The sequence below is a fragment of the Salmo salar genome, chromosome ssa11, assembly GCF_905237065.1.
Source record: "Salmo salar chromosome ssa11, Ssal_v3.1, whole genome shotgun sequence".
NCBI lineage: Eukaryota > Metazoa > Chordata > Actinopteri > Salmoniformes > Salmonidae > Salmo > Salmo salar.
Window position 1 is genome coordinate 6,394,751 of NC_059452.1, and position 24,242 is coordinate 6,418,992.

At 42.4% G+C, this 24,242-nt stretch overlaps 1 protein-coding gene across 3 annotated transcripts; it reads left to right on the forward strand.

Moving 5' to 3' along the window:
- The first annotated feature begins 324 nt into the window (after positions 1 to 324).
- On the forward strand, positions 325 to 24,242 carry LOC106561907 (src substrate cortactin). 3 transcript variants are annotated; one of them, XM_014126244.2, is made up of 15 exons: positions 325 to 583; positions 2,296 to 2,379; positions 2,627 to 2,700; positions 2,989 to 3,118; positions 3,744 to 3,854; positions 4,439 to 4,493; positions 5,232 to 5,342; positions 14,501 to 14,611; positions 15,884 to 15,994; positions 18,717 to 18,772; positions 18,862 to 18,931; positions 19,058 to 19,329; positions 19,732 to 19,882; positions 22,073 to 22,141; positions 22,349 to 24,242. In XM_014126244.2, the coding sequence occupies exons 1-15, from the start codon at positions 470 to 472 to the stop codon at positions 22,483 to 22,485; spliced, it is 1,656 nt and encodes a 551-aa protein (XP_013981719.1). In that variant the 5' UTR covers positions 325 to 469; the 3' UTR covers positions 22,486 to 24,242. The 3 variants fall into 3 exon arrangements, with proteins under 3 accessions (XP_013981719.1, XP_013981720.1, XP_013981721.1); XM_014126245.2 differs by having other exon boundaries at positions 477 to 641; XM_014126246.2 differs by lacking the exon at positions 325 to 583 and adding an exon at positions 1,426 to 1,444.

Consider the following 24,242-nt stretch of genomic DNA (forward strand, 5'->3'; position numbering starts at 1 on the left):
TTTTTTTATGTCACTCCCCCCTCTAGTGGCCAAAAGGCTGTATTATCATGGGCAGTGCAATTGAGGGCTTCCACCATTTTAAAGCAGTGAACTGGGTGGGACTTCTAACTTCATTGGTGGACCCTCCTGGTCATCAGGAGGGATCAGCCAATCATGAAGAAGAAAATTGCCTACTTAAAAATGGAGATTGCCTCAATGACACTGCCCATGCAACTATAATGGTACAGATACTAGTGCTGCGTTCGAAACAACTGGGATGTAGGAGAAAGAGTTTAAATCATGATGTCAGTGATCTTCAGGTCAGAACTCTTGAAAAAAGGTTGAGTTTCCGATTTGGAATTACGAGTTGGATGACCGTTCAAATCAATATTTTTCCAGTCGGAGCTCGTTTTTTCAGAGTTCCCAGTTGTATTGAACGCAATGAAGTCGTAGATTTCTGAGTTCCGAGTTGTTTTGAACGTGGCAAAAGATGAGTCCTCTGTCTACCTCTATGAGAACTGCGTCGCTCCCCAAGCAGGAAGTGGGATATTGGAAGAGCAGGCCTAAAAGGAATCTTCCATCACACCCCGAGGACTGTCAAGAGGTGCATTATTTTCACATCTCAAATCTATATTTTTGACTGCAGGAAATTTTAAATAAAAGTAAGTAATTTAGATTAACATGAAAGTATCTCTAACTACTACGCGCTCGCAGGATGGAATGCAGGCTGAATTGAAAAACCAGTCCGAGCTCGACCAGTGCCAAAATAATTTTCGACACAAGCAGAGCTAGTAACTGGAACAGGAAATACTATTAACCTCTTCATGTTTAGTAGCTAGAACTCTAACTAAGTTTGTTCTTCATGTCTGTCTAATAGAAATATATCATTCCCTGTACCGTCTTTTCTGATTCCACTGTTAAATCACTGCAAATTAAAATGTGTCACAAGGTTTGATAAAGATCAGCAATCAAGAAAATGCTAATAATGTAGCTACTTAACAAGCTAGTTATGTCAATGTTATTTGTTTGTAATCTCTCGCATGTGCACTTGACAAGGCAGCACATTTTAATTACTATTGTTGCTACAGTGGTCCAGTCGACCAGTCCAGCTAAGAAACGCAGAAATACTAGTTTTAACCACATGAATACACAGCTGCCTGGATTTTTTTCCTAGCTAACGTTAGCTAATTAAGCCAATTGTCTTGCATTTGTATTATGGACGTAGCTTTTCTAACGAAACACTCAATCTACGTGTGTGGTGGTGCTGGCAGCCTTCAATACTATGACTACTCATCGTCAATGCGCAATACAATAAGTGACTTTTGTGGTTAACTTGGAATCGCTAGAATAGATCGGTTAGCTGACAACGCTGAAACAATGCGCACGTTTCAATAGGGCTGAAGTCGTGAATAGTTTTGATGCTGGATGGCCAGACCGCGAACAAGAAACAGCCGTGTGGGGAATCGTAAGTGGCTCGTTTAAACTAGTTTCATCTTGTCCCGGACTTGATACCATGGCTTGTTTTGACTGATTTCGCGTCAATGATATGGCAAAAAATTCGCTAGATGGCTAGCCAACAACTGTAACGATGTATTTGAGAAACAAGTGTTCATTGTGCAAATGTATGTATGTTTTCAATAAACGTTGGAGACGAAATATGGTTTACATGTTGTCAACATTTTAAGCCAACCCCGTCTGTTTTGCCCCATAGTTGCGCACACGTCGGTTTTGTAGCTAAACAACCAACCTGTCTATGGCCGCTCCCCTTTGATTATTTTATACGTTTAAGGGGCTTTGCTACGCATGGGGTGTGGTATGTATGTCACAACTGCGCCAGACGGAAGACCATTCTGTTGTTAGAGAGTCCCATGTTGTAACAGGGTGCATCCTCCCTCCTTTTCCCATCTCGGAATGAATGGAGCCACGTCGCGTACTATACCCGCTCATTGAACACAGATGCCAGCCTTGTGCTGAGTTAGGTCTTAGTTAAAAGTTGCCCTTCTTGCTGAGACTTGGATGATGGCCAAAGGCAGCCTAAAAAAATACAAATGCACCACAATACCCCCATCCCAGCTTTTGAAAGACTTCATACTGGTTATTCAATAGGTTATTCAGTTGTCTGCTAATGTTTTATGACATTCAGATGGGTTTCAGGTCCTATCAAATTCATAGGAAGATGCATGTTTGAATATCGATATGCCAACGCAATGTTCGTTTCTAACAGCTCACAGGAAAGTGCATTTCTGGCAGTCACATTGTGGGACATAAGTAGCTAAGTGTGTGTGCGAGTCAGTATAACCAGCATATTCTCCCCAGATGTGGAAGGCAGCAGCAGGTCAGTCCGTCACCGTGGCGGTGGATGATGGAGGTGATGACTGGGAGACAGATCCAGACTTTGAGGTAAGTCAACCATGGTAATGAAGTCCCACTTCGGTTTTAGTCCAGAGCAATGGCTGTTTTTCACCTGTTTGCTGTTTCATCTTATTGACACCTCACCATATCCTCTCCTTACCCCATGTCCACTAAATATTTTTCTTTGACTACTTCTCCTCTTCCTCTCTCTATTCCTTTGCCTCCCCTCTTTCCCCTTTTATCTTCCTCTTTCCTCTCCTCCCCCGCTGACCCCTTGCTCCTTATTTCTGTGCAGAATGACGTTTCAGAGAAGGAACAGCGATGGGGGGCCAAGACGGTGGAAGGCTCCGGTCACCAGGAGCACATTAAGTAAGTACCGCTGCTTCATCATCCTTGTCATCAACAACAGTTTTCATCTTCAGCGTCACTACATTTCAAACATGATCATTTCAATGTCATTGTAATCATGGTCTTCACATTGTCTACCTGTCGATGATATTACATCTTTTAATCGTTTTCATTATTCAACTTTTGTTTTCTTTTTTTTTACCTGTCATCAGGTTTTTGAGGATGGCCAGTGGACCACAGTGAAGCTCAGTCATTCTTACCCCATTATTTCTCTCCCTCCCAATCTTTTCCCTCCTACCCCCTCTCCAGTATCCACAAGCTGCGTGAGAACGTGTCATCGGAGCACAGTGACCTGAGGCAGAAGGAGCAGGCGACCATGCCCAAGGCCTCGGATGGCTATGGGGGCAAGTTTGGGGTGCAGCAGGACCGCATGGACAAAGTGAGTGGTGACCATAGTAATAGAATTACTAGAACGGGAAATGCCCCTCAGACCACAGCAATTTGATTATATTTTATTTTGGTGACCACATCTGTAGAAAAGCTGATTATCCAATGATTCAAAGCCCAGGACCAACAGCTGATCGCTATGACAACAGTCTCCAGAGGGAGCGCAGGAACATTATTTTGGAATGGAATTAGTTTAACCTCATCTGATTGGCATAAATTGCCAATTGCATTTCAGTCTTCCACTGACATGTTTACTTTTACACATGTTGCCGTGCGTTGACTGTGATTTGTGGCAAAAGCAGCTGAGCTCATCATTGCTGTTTGAGTTGTGTTATCCACAATGCTCTAGCTCTCTCTGTCTCTGTGTCTCTCTCTCTGTCTGTGTGCACTGTTACCATTTGTGTGTGTGTGAGAACAGGGCCATTTTAGCCCCCCCCCCCCTCAATCTGCCTACACACTGCTCAGTGTGTTGTGAATATTGACTCAGCACTGTTTACCCTACTCTGTGTGTGACTCGGCTGTCAACACCTGATCAAACCACTGCATACCCAGCAGTCAGCCTCACACTGTTTGCATTTATTCACCTCTCTCTTTCTCTTATTTCCCCCCCTCTCCAGTCTGCGGTGGGCCATGAGTACCAGAGTAAGCTGTCCAAGCACTGCTCTCAGACAGACACATCCAAAGGCTTCGGGGGGAAGTTTGGAGTGCAGGGTGACCGTGTCGACAAGGTACGCTAATCATGGTCACATTGGGCTCTATGGTCAGGTCACATGGTCAGGAAAAAAAACTCATGACCACACAGCGATTTTTAGGTCTTGACATCAATATATTGTTTTAATTGCTATATTGTATTTACTTCGCCACCATGGCCTATTTATTGCCTTTACCTCCCTTATCTCACCTCATTTGTTCACGTTGTATATAGACTTATTTTTCTACTGTATTATTGACTGTATGTTTGTTTTACTCCATGTGTCACTCTGTTGTTATGTGTCGAACTGCTTTGCTTTATTTTGGCCAGGTCTCACTTGCCTACCTGGTTAAATAAAGGTGAAATAAATGAAAAATATAATGTGGCATTTTGGGACAGAGCTCCCTTGTAAGATAGTTTTTGAAGGACCCAATAGGAATACCCAATTATAGGATGAATGAAAAAAGTTTTTTTGTAAGTGCCCATCTCTGAAGTTATGTCATTTAGATGAGAATACTTGAATAGCATGAAAAGATACTGGATGATGGTGCTGAGAAATGCTACGTTCTCCTTTGGCTGGTGACTTTGTTAACTTCAACATGGAGATCTCTCCCTTTTCAGTCCGCTGTTGGGTTTGACTATGCCGGGAAGACTGAGAAACACGCATCACAGAAAGGTGATTTTACACAGTCTGTTAAAACAGGCAAACGACACAAGTTGAACAGTTCAATGTTTTGTAACTCTGGCTAGAAGTTGCACAATTTAACTCTGATCTAAGATCAGCTCACGCTCCTTAGTCCTCACAAATCCTAACTCTATCCATCAGGCGGTAGAAGGCCAAACTGACCTGAGCCTTCTGAATACACACTAGTTGTTTAGACACTTCACATAGTTCAGAACTGTCTGCTCTGTAGACCATCTGGATGTAATAGTATCTGGCCCAGTCAGACCTTTATGTTATTAGGATGGGTGTGAGTGGCATCCGATGCTGTGTGAGTGAGTATGCTCCTGGCTTTTAGCTTTCAGTGCTCCCCACTCCAGCTGCACTCCTGTGATTCCATGCTGTGACCACCATTGTTCCTCACCCCCATCTAGTTGCTAGCTCTAGCTCTATGTGCCCAATCCCAAAGGAACCCCTAGCTCCTAAGGCACTTAAACTAAAATGACTACATTAAGCAAGATGACAACAGCTCCACCTTGCCCTCTGACAAGCTAGGTGGAAATGTACCCATATTGCTCACACCAATACTATTAAACAGTCAATCTGAATTTTACCCCAAACCTACTGTACATGAAGTGCCTGACGGTATGGGCTAGGGGTTGATTTATTGTTGTTGTTGTTGATTGAGTATTCATCACTGCAGCCACCATTTCCTGCTTCATTCTTGACCCCTCCCCCTGCTTTGATGTGCAGACTACTCCACAGGGTTTGGGGGGAAATACGGGGTGCAGGCAGACCGCGTGGACAAGACTGCAATGGGCTTTGAATACCAGGGCAAAACGGAGAAACACGACTCACAGAAAGGTTTGTGTAGCGAGTAATACACACACATAATTTGTACATGGACACACCCACACATACATTCGTGCACACATACATTAGTGGGGAAAAATATGGCGAAAGTTAAGTCCCAGAAAGGTTTGTGTAGCATAACATGAGGACACACAGTCATATAGTACCAAAAGTTTGGACACCTACTCATTCACGGGTTTTTCTTTATTTTTACTCTTTTCTACATTGTAGAACAATAGTGAAAACATCAAAACTATTAAATAACACATGGAATCATGTAGTAACCAAAGAAGTGTTAAATCAAAATATATTTGAGATTCTTCACAGTAGCTACCTTTTTCATCCCAAACCATCTAAATTGGGTTGAGGTCGGATGATTGTGGAGGACAGGTCATCTGATGCAGCACTCCACTTGCCTTCTTGGTGAAATTGCCATTACACAGCCTGGAGATGTGTTGGGTCATTGTCCTGTTGAAAAACAAATGATATTCTCACTAAGATTTGTCATAGACGCTTGCTAAAAAACTTTAATGAGCAGGCCTTCCTTCATGACCTGGCCTCTGTAAATTGGTATAGAATTAGCTTGATCCCCTCTGTCGACGTTTGGACCATTTTTGATATCTTTAGTGATATAGTTAACAAACACGCCCCGATAAAGAAAATGAGAATTAAAAACAGGTTCAGCCCCTGGTTCGACCGTGATCTTGCAGTTACACTACCTCAAGAATTACATTTGGCTAAAGGCTCGGCACAAGCATACTCAGGCTGACTTGCTCTCGTTCAGGTAAATTAGAAATAAGTGCACTCAGGCTATCCGGAAGGCCAAAGTTAGTTACTTTACGGAGCAGTTCTCTCTCTGTGGGTCTAACCACAAGACGTTCAGGAAAACAGTTAAAGACCTGGAGAATAAACCCTCCTCACAGCTGCCCATGCCCCTTAAAGTTGATGATGTGGTTGTTACTGACAAGAAGCACATGGCTGAGCTCTTAAATCACCTCTTCATTTAGTCAGGATTCCTATTTGACTCAGCCATGCCTCCTTGCCCGTCCAACATTTCCTCATCTCCCACCCCTTCTAATGCGACTAGCCCCGATGCTCCTCCCTCTTTTTCCCCTGCCTGCCTCATAGTTTCTAAAGGAGCTCCTTAAACTTGACCCCAAAAAAACATCTGGGGAAGATGGTTTAGACCCTTTCTTCTTTAAGTTTTCTGCCCCGATAATTGCCAAGCCTATCTCTGACCTTTTTAACCTCTCTGGGCTAGGTGGGACGAAATCGTCCCACCTACGCAACAGCCAGTGTAATCCCGTGGCGCGATTTTCAAATGCCTTAGAAATGCTATTACTTCAATTTCTCAAACATATGACTATTTTACAGCTATTTAAAGACAAGACTCTCGTTAATCTAACCACACTGTCCGATTTCAAAAAGGCTTTACAACGAAAGCAAAACATTAGATTGTCAGCAGAGTACCCAGCCAGAAATAATCAGACACCCATTTTTCAAGCTAGCATATAATGTCACCAAAACCCAGAAGACAGCTAAATGCAGCACTCACCTTTGATCTTCATCAGATGACACACCTAGGACATTATGTTATACAATACATGCATGTTTTGTTCAATCAAGTTCATATTTATATCAAAAACCAGCTTTTTACATTAGCATGTGACGTTCAGAACTAGCATACCCCCCGCAAACCTCCGGTGAATTTACTAAATTACTCACGATAAACGTTCACAAAAAACAATTATTTTAAGAATTATAGATACAGAACTCCTTTGTGCAATCGAGGTGTCCGATTTTTAAAATAGCTTTTCGGTGAAAGCACATTTTGCAATATTCTGAGTACATAGCCCAGCCATCACGGCTAGCTATTTAGACACCCACCAAGTTTAGCCCTGACCAAACTCCGATTTACTACTACAAAAGTTTGATTACCTTCGATGTTCTTCGTCAGAATGCACTCCCAGGACTGCTACTTCAATAACAAATGTTGGTTTGGTCCAAAATAATCCATCGTTATATCCAAATAGCGGCGTTTTGTTCGTGCGTTCAAGACACTATCCGAAGTGTAAATAAGGGTCACGAGCATGGCGCAATTCGTGACAAAATTTCTAAATATTCCATTACCGTACTTCGAAGCATGTCAACCGCTGTTTAAAATCCATTTTTATGCCATTTTTCTCGTAAAAAAGCGATAATATTCCGACCGGGAATCTGCATTTAGGTAAACAGAGGAAAGAAAATAAAGCATTCGGTCGACTCGGGCACGCGCCTAAGCCCACAGTACTCTGATCGGCCAATATCCAAACGCGATAAAGTGTTTCAGCCAGAGCCTGCCTCGATATCCTTCAGCTTTTTCCCGGGCTCTGAGAGCCTATGGGAGCCGTAGGAAGTGTCACGTTATTGCAAAGATCCTCAGTCTTCAATAAAAAGAGCCAAGATAAAACACAACTTGTCAGACAGGCCACTTCCTGCATGGAATCTTCTCAGATTTTGGCCTGCCATATGAGTTCTGTTATACACAGACACCATTCAAACAGTTTTACAAACTTTAGGGTGTTTTCTATCCAAAGCCAATAATTATATGCATATTCTAGTTACTGGGCAGGAGTAGTAACCAGATTAAATCGGGTACGTTTTTTTATCCAGCCGTGTCAATACTGCCCCCTAGCCCTAACAGGTTAACCGGTCTCTCCTCTCTGAGGAGGTTCCCATTGCTTGGAAGGTAGCCATGGTTTGTCCTTTATTTAAAAGGGGAGATCAAGCTGATCCTAACTGTTATAGGCCTATTTCTATTTTTTGCGGTATCAAAAGTGTTGTAAAAACTTGTCAATAATCAACTAACTGGCTTTCTTGACGTCTGTAGTATTCTCTCTGGTATGCAATCTGGTTTCCGCTCAGGTTATGGATGTGCCACTGCGACCTTAAAAGGTCCTCAATGATGTCACCATTGGCCTTGATTCGAAGCAATGTTGCGCTGCTATTTTTATTTGACTTGGCCAAAGCTTTTGATACGCTAGACCATTCCATTCTTGTGGGCTGACTAAGGAGTATTGGTGTCTGAGGGGCTTTGGCCTGGTTTGCTATCTACCTCAAAGAGTGCAGTGTATGAAGTCAAAACATCTGCTATCTCAGCCACTGCCTGTCACCAAGGGTGTACCCCAAGGCTCAATCCTAGGCCCCACACTCTTCTCAATTTGCATCAACAACAAAGCTCAGGCAGTGGGAAGCTCTCTCATCCATTTATATGCAGATGATAGTCTTATACTCAACTGGCCCCTCCCCGGCTTTTGTGTTAAACGCTATACAACAAAGCTTTCTTAGTGTCCAACAAGCTTTCTCTGCCCTTAAACTTGTTCTGAACACCTCCAAAACAAAGGTCATGTGGTTTGGTAAGAAGAATGCCCCTCTCCCCACAGGTGTGATTACTACCTCAGAGGGTTTAGAGCTTTAGTTAGTCACCTCATACAAGTACTTGGGAGTATGGCTAGACAGTACACTGCCCTTCTCTCAGCACATATCAAACCTGCAGGCTAAAGTTAAATCTAGACTTGGTTTCCTCTATTGCAGTGGTTCCCAAACTTTTTATAGTCCTGTACCCCTTCAAACATTCAACCTCCAGCTGCGTACCCCTCTAGCATCAGGGTTAGCGCACTCTCAAATGTTGTTTTTTGCGATCATTGTAAACCTGCCACACACACTATACGATACATTTATTAAACATAAGATTGAGTTGTTTACACATCTCGTGGGAAGTGACAAAGAGCTCTTATAGGACCAGGGCACAAATAATAATAATAATAATAATAATCTTGCTCTTTATTTAGCCATCTTACATATAAAACCTTATTTGTTCATCAGAAATGGTGAATAACTCACCACAGGTTAATGAGAAGGGTATGCTTGAAAGGATGCACACAACTCTGCAATGATGGGTTGTATTGGAGAGTCTCAGTCTTAAATCATTTTCCACACACAGTCTGTGCCTGTATTTAGTTTTCATGCTAGTGAGGGCTGAGAATCCACTCTCACATAGATGCCTGGTTGCAAAGTGCCTCAGTGTCTTAACAGCACGATTTGCCAAGGCAGGTCACTCTGGGCACAGCCCAATCCAGAAATCTGGCAGTAACTTCTAATTGAATTACATTTTCACAGAACCGCTTGTTGCAATTTCGATGAGGCTCTCTTGTTCAGATATCGGTAAGTTGACTGGAGGCAGGGCATGAAAGGGATAACGAATCCAGTTGTTTGTGTCATCCGTTTCGGGAAAGTACCTGCGTAATTGCGCACCCAACTCACTCAGGCACTTCGCTATATTACATTTGAAATTGTCCGTAATCTTGAGTCAATTTGTACACAAAAAATCATACACTGATGGAAAGACCTTGTCCTTGTTAATGCAGACAGAGAAGAGCTCCAACTTCTTAATCATAGCCACGATTTTGTCCGGCACGTTGAATATAGTTGCGGAGAGTCCCTGTAATCCTAGATTCAGATCATTCAGGCAAGAAAAAACATCACCCAGATAGGGCAGTCGTGTGAGAAAGTCGTCATGCAAGCAGTCAGACAAGTGAAAATTATGGTCAGCAAAGAACTTTAAGCTCATCTCTCAATGAAAAAAAAAAAAAAAATGTGTAAATACTTTGCCCCATTATAACCAGCGCACTTCTGTATGTTGTCGCTGCCCATATCAGTGCATAATGCGGAAAATAGACGAGAGTTCAGGGGCCTTGCTTTCACAAAGTTAACCATTTTCAATGTAGTGTCCAAAATGTCTTTCAAGCTGTCAGGCATTCCCTTAGCAGCATCCACCGAGAGGCTCTTGCTGCCGTGTACCCAAGTAGCAATGGGAGCAACTGCTTGCATGCGCATTACCACTCCACTATGTCTCACTGTCATGGCTTTTGCGCCATCAGTACAGATACCAACACATCTTGACCACCAAAGTCCATTCGATGTCACAAAGCTGTCCAGTACTTTAAAAATATCCTCTCCTGTTGTCCTGGTTTCCAGTGGTTTGCAGAAGATGTCTCTTCCTTCATTGACCCCCCCCCCATACACTTAATGGACATATGCCAAGCCCACCACGTCTATTGGCTCATCCAGCTGTAATGCATAGAATTCACTGGCTTGTATGCGAAGCAGTAATTGTTTCAAAACATCTCCTGCCATGTCACTGACGTGTTGTGAAATGGTGTTGTTTGATGAAGACATTGTCTGTATAGTTTTTTTGGCCTTTTCCCCCAGCATTGTCCCAACCATATCTGCGGCAACAGGAATAATTAAGACATCCACAATAGTATGGGGCTTGCCTGTCCTAGCCATTTGGTAACTCACCATATAAGACACGCCTTCCCCTTCTTATTAATGGTTTCTGTTTATTTTATACATGTCTTACTACTCAAAAGTTGTCTTAATTCTCGCTCAAATAACTCCTGTGGCTTATTCTTCAAATTGGCATGTTTTGTTTCTAAATGTCTGCGCAATAGTCAAATCAAATCAAATTTATTTATATAGCCCTTCCTACATCAGCTGATATCTCAAAGTGCTGTACCGAAACCCAGCCTAAAACCCCAAACAGCAACCAAAGCATGTGAAAGAAGCACGGTGGCTAGGAAAAACTCCCTAGGAAAAACTCCCTAGAAAGGCCAAAAACCTAGGAAGAAACCTAGAGAGGAACCAGGCTATGAGGGGTGGCCAGTCCTCTTCTGGCTGTGCAGGGTGGATATTATAACAGAACATGGTCAAGATTTTAAAATGTTCATAAATGACCAGCATGGTCAAATAATAATCATAGTAGTTGTCGAGGGTGCAACAAGCACGTCCGGTGAACAGGTCAGGGTTCCATAGCCGCAGGCAGAACAGTTGAAACTGGAGCAGCAGCACGGCCAGGTGGACTGGGGATAGCAAGGAGTCATCATACCAGGTAGTGAAGGTTTCATTGAGTTGAGAGAGTACTTTTGCACATATAATATACACTGTGGCTCAGGAATGGCACTACCAATATAAGTGAACCCCAAATCAATGTAGTTCTCATCATATTTGCACCTCTTCGATGGTCCAAAGTCCCTGTCTGTTCGGTGCTTTCCCGGCTAAGGGGGCAGTAGCTCTTCGGCTGCATCAGATTCACAACTGTCAGTGTCCATGCTAGCTGGGCTAACAACAAATGTAAAATTACTGATGCTAGCATTGGATGTGCTCGTGGAAGCAGAACAACTTGTCGTCGACAGGTGCATATGTAGTACTGCTGGTAGTAGCAGTATTAACAGTAGAGCTGGGATGCGGGCTTTACTTTTTTTTTTAACCATTACTCAATTTTAGAGCAAACGGAATGAGCAGCAGCTACGTCTGGCTACATACGGACCATTAGTGGAATTCTCGCGAGAGAGTAACGGTTAACGTGATTGGATGTTAATTATTTGACTAGTTACCTGTATTTGACATTGTGTTAAACACTAGATGGTTTAGTTTGATATTTGGCAGTGAAAAAAGGCTACCCAGGTGAGGGGAAAAACCTCACCTAAATGTATAGCCCCGTTGGAAAATCTAAATGAACTGTTTTAAAATGTATTTATTAATTTATTTGGCGTACCAGTATGGGAATACCTGCTCTATCATAATCACTTCTCTTTCACCCCAGCTGCCAAACTAACCCTGTTTCAGATGACCATCTTACCCATGCTACTGTAGATTATGGAGACGTAATTTATAGATCGGCAGGTAAGGGTGCTCTCGAGCGGCTAGATGTTCTTTACCATTCGCCCATCAGATTTGCAACCAATAATCCTTATAGGACACGTCACTGCAATCTACAGTATACTCTTCTGTAAACTGCTCATCTTTGTATACCAGTCGCAAGACCCACTGGTTGTTGCTTATTTATAAAACCTTCTTAGGCCTCACTCCCCCTATCTGAGATATCCTCCATATACATCACCCATTCTGCCAGTCACATTCTGTTAAAGGTCCCCAAAGCACACACATCCTTGGGTCACTTGTCTTTTCAGTTCGCTGCAGCTAGCGACTGGAACGAGCTGCAACAAACACTCTACCTGGACAGTTATCTCAATCTCTTCATTCAAAGACTCAATCATGGACAATCTTACTGACAGTTGTGGCTGCTTTGCATGGTGTACTGTTTTCTCTACCTTCTTGCCCTTTGTGCTGTTGTCTGTGCCCAACGGTGTTTGTACCCTGTTTTGTGCTGCTGCCATGTTGTGCTGCTGCCATGCTGTGTTGTCATCTTGGGTCTCTCTTTATGTAGTGTTGTCTGTCTTGTCGTGATGTGTGTGTGTGTTTCGTCCCATATTTTTACTTTAATAAGTTTAGTTGTAAACCCAGCCAACATCCCCGCAGGAGGCCATTTGCCCTTTGGTAGGCCGTCATTGTAAATAAGAATTTGTTCTTAACTAACTTGCCTAGTTTAATAAAATAAAGCGCAAACCAGATGGGATGGTGTATTGCTGCAGAATGCTGTGGTAGCCATGCTGGTTAAGTGTGCCTTGAATTCTTTATAAATCACTGACAGTGTCACCAGCAAAGCACCATCATACCTGCTCCTCCATGCTTGACTGTGGGAACCATACATGCAGAGATCATCTGTTCACTTACTCTGCGTCTTCCAAAGACATGGTGGTTGGAACCAAAATCTCAAATTTGGACTTATCAGACCAAAGGACAGATTTCCACTGGTCTAATGTCCATTGCTTGTGTTTCTTGGCCCAAGCAAGTCTCTTCTTCTTATTGGAGTCCTTTTAGTAGTGTTATTTTTGTTGCAGCAATTTGACCATGAAGGCCTGATTTCACGCAGTCTCTGAACAGTTGATGTTGTGTCTGGTACTTGAACTCTGAAGCATTTATTTGGGTTGCAATTTCTGAGGCTGGTAACTTTAATGAACGCATCCTCTGCAGCAGTGGTAACTCTGGGTCTTTCTTTCCTCTGGCGGTCCTCATGAGAGCCAGTTTCATCATAGCGCTTGATGGGTTTTTGCGTCTGCACTTGAAGAAACATTCAAAGTTCTTGACATTTTCCGCATTGACTGACCTTCATGTCTTAAAGTAATGATGGACTGTTGTTTCTCTTTGCTTGTTTGAGCTGTTCTTGCCATAATATGGTATTTTACCAAATAGAGATCTTCTGCCACCCCTACCTTATCACAACACAATTGATGGGCTCAAACACATTAAGAAGCAAAGAAATTCCACAAATTCACTTTTAACAAGGCACACCTGTTAATTGAAATGCATTCCTGGTGATTAGCTCATGAAGCTGGTTGAGGGAATGCCAAGAGTGTACAAAGCTGTCAAGGCAAAGGGTGGCTACTTTGAAGAATCTCAAATATAAGATATATTTTTGATTTAACACTTTTTGGGGTTACTACATGATTCCATATGTGGTATTTCATAGTTTTGATGTCTTCACTAATATTCTACAATGTAGAAAATAGTAAAAAATTAAGAAAACCCCTTGGATGAGTAAGTGTCAACTTTTGACTGGTATGGTACATTAATCAGAAATGACTTTGTCAAGCAACAAAAACAACTAGGACTTTGAAATCTTCATAGAAGTGACACAGGGTTGACGGAACATCAAAATGCTGAATTTGGCACTTTAGCAAGTCTTTATTCATATAAACAAATGTATTAATTGAATTGTCCATGTGGTCTATTTTTTTAAAAAGTGCACTTCATTTAATGTAACAGCCTTTTTAAAATTCAATATTTGTGCACAATTTCTACTTAAAATATCAAAGGGCACTCATTTTGTGGAACAACCCTACAGGATGTTTAGGTTTTAGAACTGGGCAGGAAGTGACACACCCAATTCGGCTTAAGGTTTTGATGTTGTTTTAGTGCTGGGCTGTAACAAATACCTGCACATCCTGTAGCTCTCCACAACCAGGGTTGAAGTCCACCGGTTTGCACTGTTCTTGCCAAATTCAGTGCTTTGTTGTGCTTTAGCTTGATCAGCTGCTGTGCAGTTCCTATTTAACTTGGTTTTTGGGCTGTGTGTCAGTGACTGTGTATATAGAATGTGTATCCAGATGGTACCTTGACTGAACTCTGAATTCTCTGCCTTGGGGGCAAGCCCAACCTATTCTTTTTTTTTTCTTCCTATGATTAACTATATCTGCTTTTTTCCCAACCACTTTCCCGGGTATCACCAGATTACACCAAAGGTTTTGGTGGGAAGTTCGGAGTGGAGACGGACAAGGTGGACAAGAGCGCCTTGGGCTTTGAGTACCAGGGAAAAACCGAGAAGCACGAGTCTCAGAAAGGTTTGTGTCCCTTTTGTCACGCACACACTAGGCTTGGGTGGTATCCAGCGTGTGATACCGTCATGCCGACCTTGTGTGCAATACTGGGTTATTCAGTAATACCGGCACTGAACACAAGGGGCCCAGTTTTCAAACCCCACTGATACTCTAACCCGAAAGGTTAGACATGCTAACAAGTAAATGTAAAATCCCATAGCGAATGCTAACAATCGCGTTGCGGACATTGTGTACAGTCTTCGAACTAAACTATACAAGTAGCAAAAAAATGCTACTCAGTTTGCTGTTCGCCCAAAGCAAATATTAGACAGCAAGGCTCTTGATCCAAGAGGTGATTCTCTGGTGTTACCAAGCAACTGCTTGATTTTGGAGGAAGCTAAACAGTTAGCCAGATAGCTAACTAGCTACCTAATTAGCACATTAAATGCACAACCACAGAGCATTTAGCACATGTTAGACAGTTAACTTAATAGTTATAAGATATCTAGCTGGCAAACATTTTAGTTATGAATTCCATACTCTAATTCGATCACCTGGCACTTTCTGCACAACAGTGATTGACTCAAGGCTCTGGTCTCGTTCTGTGCTTGTAAACAAACACCACGTGACTGGGGACCATTGGTAAGCTTCATAATGAAAAGTTATGTGACCGGTGAAATGAAGAACTCGATCTTTCTCCTAACATATTGCACAAGTTGACTGCAGGCATTTACTTAAAAAGTAGGTTCGAATATTTATTAAAACACAGAAATAGATTCAATTAGGTATTGACGTTATTGAAAACCATCCCGTGGCTTTTTCCAAATACCCTGGTACACGGTGTGTATGGTGTACCGCCCAAGCCTTATGCACACACACATACACACTTGTTTTTCTATTGTGCCTGTGTAACAAGTGGGATGAGGCGAGACAGTGTGGGGCCGTCTATCTGCAGAGTATGTACTACACCTCCCTCGGCTCTAATCAGACTTTTCCCTCTCCTACAGGGCCCCAAATATCCTACTAGCTAAATAGTTCTGCTTGTAGGATCTTGTTTTCAAACTCCTCCTGAAGGCCTGGAAACATGTTGCCTTATCATTAGCTTTCCCTCCCTGATTACGCAATCCCAGGCTGAAGGTATCAGTTGGTATCAGAGAGAGGGAAAGGTGACCTTCCATTGTTACCCATACTGCACCAAGGCAGTGTTTACAGCCCAGGAGTTGGTCACACAATTGGTCACACAATACCTACATTGCACTTTAGTATCCATTCTGATATTCTCTGTGCCCTTCACAGATTACGTGAAGGGCTTTGGTGGCAAGTTTGGTGTGCAGACGGACAGACAGGACAAGTCGGCCCTGGGATGGGACCACCAGGAGAAACTGCAGCTCCACGAGTCGCAGAAAGGTACCGGTGGTTTGGCCTATGTTTACATGGGTTTTATTCCACCTAACACCTATCCTTAGTAGCAGGAAAACGCACACAGGAAATGTGTTCACACACTTTTTACTCATGGTAATTTTGTGGTTTTACTATTGAGTTAAAGAGGTTAAAGTACTTCCTTTGTCTGGTGGCATGGCATCTGCCACAGGCTCATACTAGAGGAAGTGAGAACAGATAAAGCTAGACAGACTGCGGACTGATCAGTCTAGCGCTCAGGCTGGATTTACTGGACGTGTATAGCACCTTGGTTCTTTGGTTTGACAAAGTTTTTCGTGTGTGCTTTTTATATACTGTATGTAGTAAGGCAGGATCGCAGTGTGTGTTTGGTCTGAGTGCAGTTGACCCGTGTACTTGTTTATATCTGTATGTAAATGTCTGCTTGTGCCTATATATACTGTTGGTGTATGTTTATTGTTTCAGACTATAAGTGTGGGTTCGGCGGGCGGTATGGGGTAGAGGTGGAGTAGCAAGACCAGTGTGCCCTGGTTTATGAGCACAAGGAGAGGCTGGCCAAGCACGAGTCTCAGCAAGGCACAGCATACACTGTCCGTCCTTTTCTTTCCAAAGTTTATTCTCCTCTTTTTTTTGCCCCAGCACTGTTTTGGAATGTCTAAAGCGCCTTGACCCGTCCTAGTCCCCCTTCAAAACGTTACCCCTACTGTACAAACCTACCCCAAGGGCCGGACGATATTGACAAAAATAGAAATTCATCACCAATAGCAAGTGTGTGTCCCAGTCAAAAGTTTGGACACCTACTCAATTCAGGGTTTTTATTTTTTTATATTTTCTACATTGTAGAATAATATTAAAGACTAACATCAAAACTATGAAATACCACATGGAATCATGTAGTAACCAAAAAAGTGCTAAACAAATAAAAATATATTTTAGATTCTTCAAAGAAGCCACCCTTTGCCTTGATGACAGCTTTGCACACTCTTGGCATTCTCTCAACCAGCTTCACCTGGAATGCTTTTCCAACACACTCGGAGTTCTCGCATATGCTTAGCACTTATTGGCTGCTTTTCCTTCACTCTGCGGTCCAACTCATCCCAAATCATCTCAATTGGGTTGAGGTGATTTGTGGAGGCCAGGTCATCTGATGCAACACTCAATCACTCTCCTTCTTGGTCAAATAGCCCTTACACAGCCAAGAGGTGTGTTTTGGGCCATTGTCCTGTTGAAAAACAAATCATAGTCCCACTAAGCGCAAACCAGATGGGATGGCATATCCCTGCAGAATGCTGTGATAGCTGTGCTAGTTAAGTGTGCCTTGAATTCTAAATAAATCAGTCTCACCAGCAAAGCACCCCCACACCACGCTTCACGGTGGGAACCACACATGCGGAGATCATCAGTTCACTTACTCTGCGTCTCACAAAGACACGGCGGTTGGAACTAAAAATCTCAAAGGACAGATTTCCACCGGTCTAATGTCCATTTCTCGTGTTTCTTGACCCAAGTAAGTCTCTCCTCTGCAGCAGAGGTAACTCTGGGTCTTCCATTCCTGTGGCGGTCCTCATGAGAGCCAGGTTCATCATAGCGCTTGATGGTTTTTGCGACTGCACTTGAAGAATCTTTCAAAGTTCTTGAAATTTTCCGTATTGACTGACCTTCATGTCTTAAATTAATGATGGCCTGTCGTTTCGCTTTGCTTATTTGAGCTGTTCTTGCCATAATATGGACTTGGTCTTTTACCAAATAGGGCTGTCATCTGTATACCACCCCTACCTTGTCACAACACAACTGACTGGCTCAAACACATTAAGAAGGAAAGAAATTCCACAAATTAACTTTTAACAAGGCACACCTGTTAATTGAAATGCATTCCAGGTGACTACCTCATGAAGCTGGTTGAGAGAATGCCAAGAGTGTGCAAAACTGTCAAGGCAAAGGTTAGCTATTTGAAGAATCTCAAATATAAGATATATTTTGATTTGTTTAACTGTTTTGGTTACTACATTATTTCATTAGTTTTGATGTCTTCACTATACATTCTACAATGTAGAAAATAGTACAAGTAACGAAAAACCCTTGAATGAGTAGGTGTTCTAAAACTTTAGACCGGTAGTGTAGTTGGTATTACAAATGCATATAAATACATTCCTTTTGGACATTCCTATTGTATGGTAGCGCAACCCTTATTCAGAAATATTAACATAAACACAAGTAGGCTACAATGGCTACAGATTATGACTGAAGAGAAAGTTAGTGTGAATATTGTGAGAAACTGACAACTGGCTAAATACTTATCAGTGCACATTTGTTTCGCAATACCAACAAATACACAAAGTATTGCCCAGCCCTACCCTTCCTCCATTGTCAGGGCGGCAGGTAGCCTAGTGGTTAGAGCGTTGGGCCAGTAACCGAAAGGTTTCTGGATCAAATCCTCAAGCTGACAAGGTCCTTCTGCCCCTGAACAAGGCGGTTAACCCACTGTTCCCAGGTAGGCCGTTATTGTAAATAAGAATTAGTTATTAACTGACTTGCCTAGTTAAATATAGCTTACATTTCTATTTTATCCTCTTTTCACAGGTCTTTATGCCATGAGATTCATTCCTTTTTTTACTTTAACCCTTTCTGAAATTTAAACGATGGTTCCCTAAAAACATCACTTTACAGGTGAACTATCACTTGAATCTGTGAATTAAAGTCATTCTAACTATTTATTCTCCGCTGTTTACAGACTACTCCCATGGGTTCGGAGGGAAGTTTGGTATCCAGAAGGACAGAATGGATAAGGTACAATGTCTCTATACCTAATATCTAAAGACTGGGGATTTCTCATCTATTCTTTGTAATTACTCTCCTCCCCCTCGTTTGAATGGCAGAGTGCAGGTAACTTTGAGGATGTGGAGAAACCAAGCCCTGCCTACCAGAGGACCAAGCCTGTGGAAACTGGTATGTAACCACAAAACCAGCGTGTGTATGTAAATGTGCAATATGTTTGTCAAGATCATTGCAAAATATGAACTTGAACCACAGGTTTGATTATGATCTGCCCATCCCTTTGTCATCCCTCCCTAGCTGGCAGCAGCACGGGCAGCATCAAGGCCCGCTTCGAGAACATTGCCAAGCAGAAGGAGGATGAGGACAAGAAGCGGGCGGAGGAGGAGAGAGCTCGCCGCCAGGCCAAGGAGAAGCAGGAGCAAGAGGAGGCGTGGCGCAAGATAGAGGAGACGGCCAAGCCTGCCTCCCCGTCTCCCGAGCCCAGCCTTACCATTAGCCCCACCCCTCCTGTCCAGAAAGCCGCACCTTTGCCTGTCCCTGCACCTGCAGCCGCCGACCCAGTTTACCAGGTGAATGACAACCGGTTCCACCAATCACTGCACTCCCACAAATGCCTGTTTGCTTATCATGCCTACATGGTCATCCCTTTGTTTTGCCAGTAGTTAGTTTGCTGTTTAAAATATGGATGAGTACCTCCTTAAATGGATGCATCAGTCCTTCTTGCAGTTTAGTGACATTGGCGTGAACAAGGATGGTCTGATTTTTATTCCAATGCCGCAGTCCTCTTCTCGCTTTTCCTTTGACACTTCACTTTTTTTCATTCTTACTATGCTTTCTGTGATGTTTTCATAGAGGAAGAAAAAGAAGGTAAAGTCCCAAAGATTGAGAACATTCATAGTTAAGGAGGAATTTGAATTGACCCAGGGGTTCGGAACTGTTTTCTGACTGTCTCCCTCGGCTGGCTGTGTCAGGACTCTGGTGTGTACGAGGATCCTGCAGCAGAAGAGAATGGGGAGGAGCTGTACGAGGCGGAGCCCACCTCCCGTCCCTCTGCCGAGCAGACGTATGAGGAGCCTCCCGTCCAGGAGGCGGCGCTCTACCAGAGTCCTGACGAGACAGGAGGTGAGAGAATGAGAGTGGGAGAGGGGAGGAGCAGGACATGCCATTTGCTGAGGCACTGTGAACCCCATTTCTAACTTGGCTCTTTCTCATTAAGAAAAATCTGTCCTATCCATTGCACTGGTCTGAAAGAACTGACCAGGTGAAAGCCAGCCTAATGATGAGCTTCTACCTTATTGTTTTCACCTGTCAAGTCTTTTCCAATCAGTAAAAATTAAGGAGAGAGGATGTGAAAAGGACATTTTTAAGCGATTGAGCCTTGTCTTCTCGATTATGTGAGGAGGGGAAGAGAGAGAATTTGGAAACAAATGCATTAAATGACTCCCTTTCTCCAGTAGCTTGTCATCACGCAAATTGCCTATACAGGGGAGGAATCCCAAAATGTGTAAAGTAGTCAAAACAGGAGAGCTAGTGCCAGACATTTTATTGATAAAAAGATTGCTAGAGTATTGTTGTTAATCGTGTGCATGCGTTCATCCTACATGAAAACTACAGCTGATTCAAAAGGAGCGTGGTGTATTACAACACTTTTCCCCATAGGATATACACATAACCTCTTGGGGCTAGGTGGGACGCTAGCGTGCCACCTGTGGTGCACTCCATCAACAGCAGGTGCATTTCAAGAGCGGCAAATTTGAATCCAAATAAATGTCAAAATTCAAATTTTTCAAAAATACAACTATGTTACACCATTTGAAAGATAAACATCTCCTTAATCTAACCACGTTTTACGATTTCAAAAAGGTTTTACGGCGAAAGCATAAATTTAGAGTATGTTAGGACAGTACATTTACAAGAGTTGTGTGTAATGTTTTGTCAAGTCAAAGACAGGGTCACCAAAACCATAAAACCAGCTAAAATGATACACTAACCTTTTACAATCTCCATCAGATGACACTCCTAGGACATTATGTTAGACAATGCATGCATTTTTAGTTCTATCAAGTTCATATTTATATACAAAAACAGCGTTTTACTATGGCATTGATGTTGAGGAAATCGTTTCCCTCCAATAACCGGCAGTCAAGTCAGCGTCACAAATTAAATAATTAAAATTAGAAAACATTGGTAAAATATTATATTGTCATTTAAAGAATTATAGATTTACATCTTTTGAACGCAATCAACTTGCCAGATTTAAAAATAACCTTACTGGGAAATCACACTTTGCAATAATCTGAGCACTGTGCCCAGAAAAATACGCGTTGCGATACAGACTAGACGTCATGTTGGGGAGATCTAAAATCGAAAATACTATGTAAATAATCCATTACCTTTGATTCTCTTCATCAGATGTCACTTCCAGGTATCACAGGTCCATAACGAATGTAGTTTTGTTCAAAAAAGCTCATCATTTATGTCCAAAAATCTCCGTCTCGTTAGCACATGATGTAAGCCAGCCGGACTTCCGTCATGAACGAGGGGAAAAAATATATTTCCGTTCGTTCAAACATGTCAAACGTTGTATAGCATAAATCATTAGGGCCTTTTTAACCAGAACATGAATAATATTCAAGGTGGACGAATGCATAGCCTTTTATAACGTATTGGAACGAGGGTACCCAACATGAAGTAGCGCGCCAGGTGTCTAATGGGACATCACCGTTCCATGGCTCTTGTTCGGTCAGATCTCCCTCCAGAAGACTCAAAACACTTTGTAAAGGCTGGTGACATCTAGTGGAAGCAATAGGAAGTGCCAAAATATTCCTAAACCCCTGTGTTTTTCAATGGGATAGGTTTAAAATCAATACAACACATCAGGTATCCACTTCCTGTCAGAAAATGTCTCAGGGTTTTGCCTGCCAAATGAGTTCTGTTATACTCACAGACACCATTCAAACAGTTTTGGAAACTTTAGAGTGTTTTCTATCCATATATAATAAGTATATGCATATTCTAGTTACTGGGTAGGATTAGTAACCAGATTAAATCGGGTACATTTTTTTTATCCAGACGTGCAAATGCTGCCCCCTAGACCCAACAGGTTAAGTATCCTCGGCCGGAAAAGAGTATCGAGGAGAGGCGCATGCTCCTCCGTTCACCTATTAATGAATTGACACTCATATGGCGACAATTTATCGGTTTCTGGGTCACGAGGGAGAGGAGTCAAGGAGAGGACCGAATTTTGCCCAGTTGACAATCTCTTTGTGTTCCTGTGTCTTCTGTGAATGCCCTGTGACCTTTTCCCTGCAGACGCCCAGACATATGAGTACGGTGAGGACTTGGGGGTAACGGCAGTAGCCCTGTATGACTACCAAGCAGGTGAGTGGAGCCAAGCCCTCTATAATCTATACTTTAATCATCACGTCTATCAAAACTCTCATTTTTAAGATCAAGATCTCCTCATAATTACCCCAAAAATACAATAACTCGGACACATTCATGATAAACACAAATCCTTTTGACATTATTTATAATATGAGGGCAATGGAATGCAAAGTCAACTGCTATGGAATGTCTGCCTTCCAGCTGGTGATGACGAGATCTCCTTCGACCCTGATGACATCATCACTAACATTGAGACTATTGACGAGGGCTGGTGGAGGGGTGTGTGCCGGGGTGCCTACGGCCTCTTCCCAGCCAATTACGTTGAGCTTCGGCAATGAGCCCGCCCACTACACCAAACAGTCTCTCTCCCCATCCCTCCATCTCTTCTAAATCCACTCTTGCGCTCTGTCATTTTGTTGATCACGGTGCTTCTTTCAAGTGTGCTCGACATTCTCAGGTCTTTCAGCTGTCCCAGTCTTTCTTCCTTTCTCTCGCTCCTCTCCTTGGGAAGAGGCTTCAGCCTGATAAAGGACTCGGAATAAAAGAAGAATCATGGACAACACTCACCATGGCTCGGCTACGCAGTAGAGAGAGATCAAGCGAGTAAGCGGGCGAGCCCTACTATGACAGAATGGCCTTTTTATTGTAAAGCAAGTCATCAGAAAAACACTCCTCCCATTATAATATCTAGTTATATTCTTGGTTCTGTAACATGCCAGGGGCTCTTGCTGCTTTGCCCCACTGGCACCTTTTAGTTAATTTACTTTCAATTGAAATGTTCCCTCTTTTGACATGTATTCAAACTTCCAAGGTATCGATTGAGAACTGGCGGCTACATTATCACTCGCAGTATAGGTATTACGATCACCAAAGATTGAGATCACAGAGGTGACGTAGAAATGAACCCTAGGCTTTATGTGCATATAGTGATGTTGGGGTCCTCTTTTTATGCCGATTATGAAGTAGCTTTTAGAACATGTTTGGAACTAGTATGATGTCAAACACAACTGGACATTTTTCTTATGTTTTGATTTAAATAATGCCACTTCCAGAAGTTGTTTGAGTTGATTGGGGAACTAGCACTATGGATCAGTTTGGTAATAGTACAGACCAGTGGTGAATTGATTGGTGTGTTTAGCTGAATTGGTGTAGCTGGTTCGGAGAGAGGTCTGACAGTGCATTGTCTGAGCGGCGACGATTTCTTTCTCTTTGGAACACTATTGTTAGCTTTAGTTAGCGGAGATCAGATAACTCTAAGAAACCGAAATAGGGATGTGTTATTGAAAACAGTATGTTTGCTTGGGGTTACCCACATTTTTGGTATAAGGCCTGCATTTGCTTAATCATGGGGCCAATACGATTGCCATAGATGGTGTGAATCTCTGTTGCTTCTTCGTCTCCTCCTTTTCTCATTGTCATGAAAGACACCAGAAAGCATTAGAAGAAAATAAAATATGTAATTGTCTTGCTTAGATCATGTCAGATAGGATGCTGAAAGTAAATGATGTACAGAAAGATGTTTTTATGATGCTCTGAGAAATATATTGAGTAGAGAAAGTACCAGATTTTCGAATTCCTCTTGTCGCTGCGTGTTCGACGTCTGTCTACATCGGAGTAGACCGGAGTCTGTTCTGTGTCATGTCTGTTGCGTATTCATGTACTGTATGCGGGACTTGGTATATTATTATGTCTGGGGCCACATTGACATCCTTATCATGACCAAGATGTGTACTGTTGACTGAGTGACTGAAGAGTGATATTTATTTATAGGGGGCTATAAGTACTAAAATAATGCTCTGAAACAATGTTGGGTTATAAGGGGATTTTGACTGTGGTTGTTTCTAAAACGCAGAGTGATTATTTTAACCGATGACAATCTGACCCCAATGTCACGGCGATCTAATGCAGTAGTAACTTCAGTAGGTGTGTGGGGATGTGATCTCATCAAATCAATTATTTGAGGTTTTATAATAAAAAGTGACCTTTTTTATATTTGTTTATTTTTATCTGTACTTCTACTTGCTCAAGTCACCACATTATCTGCTTGTTCTTTTTTTGTAAGTCAATTGTTTAAATAAACAATGTATGGATAGTA

Excerpts from the sequence above, each read along its gene's own strand:
- LOC106561907 (XM_014126244.2), top strand. The coding sequence starts at position 470 with ATGAGTCCTCTGTCTACCTCTATGAGAACTGCGTCGCTCCCCAAGCAG. Across the intron at positions 5,343-14,500 it reads GAAACACGACTCACAGAAAG|ATTACACCAAAGGTTTTGGT; the intron begins GTTTGTGTAGCG and ends GGGTATCACCAG. Across the intron at positions 19,330-19,731 it reads CCGCCGACCCAGTTTACCAG|GACTCTGGTGTGTACGAGGA; the intron begins GTGAATGACAAC and ends TGGCTGTGTCAG.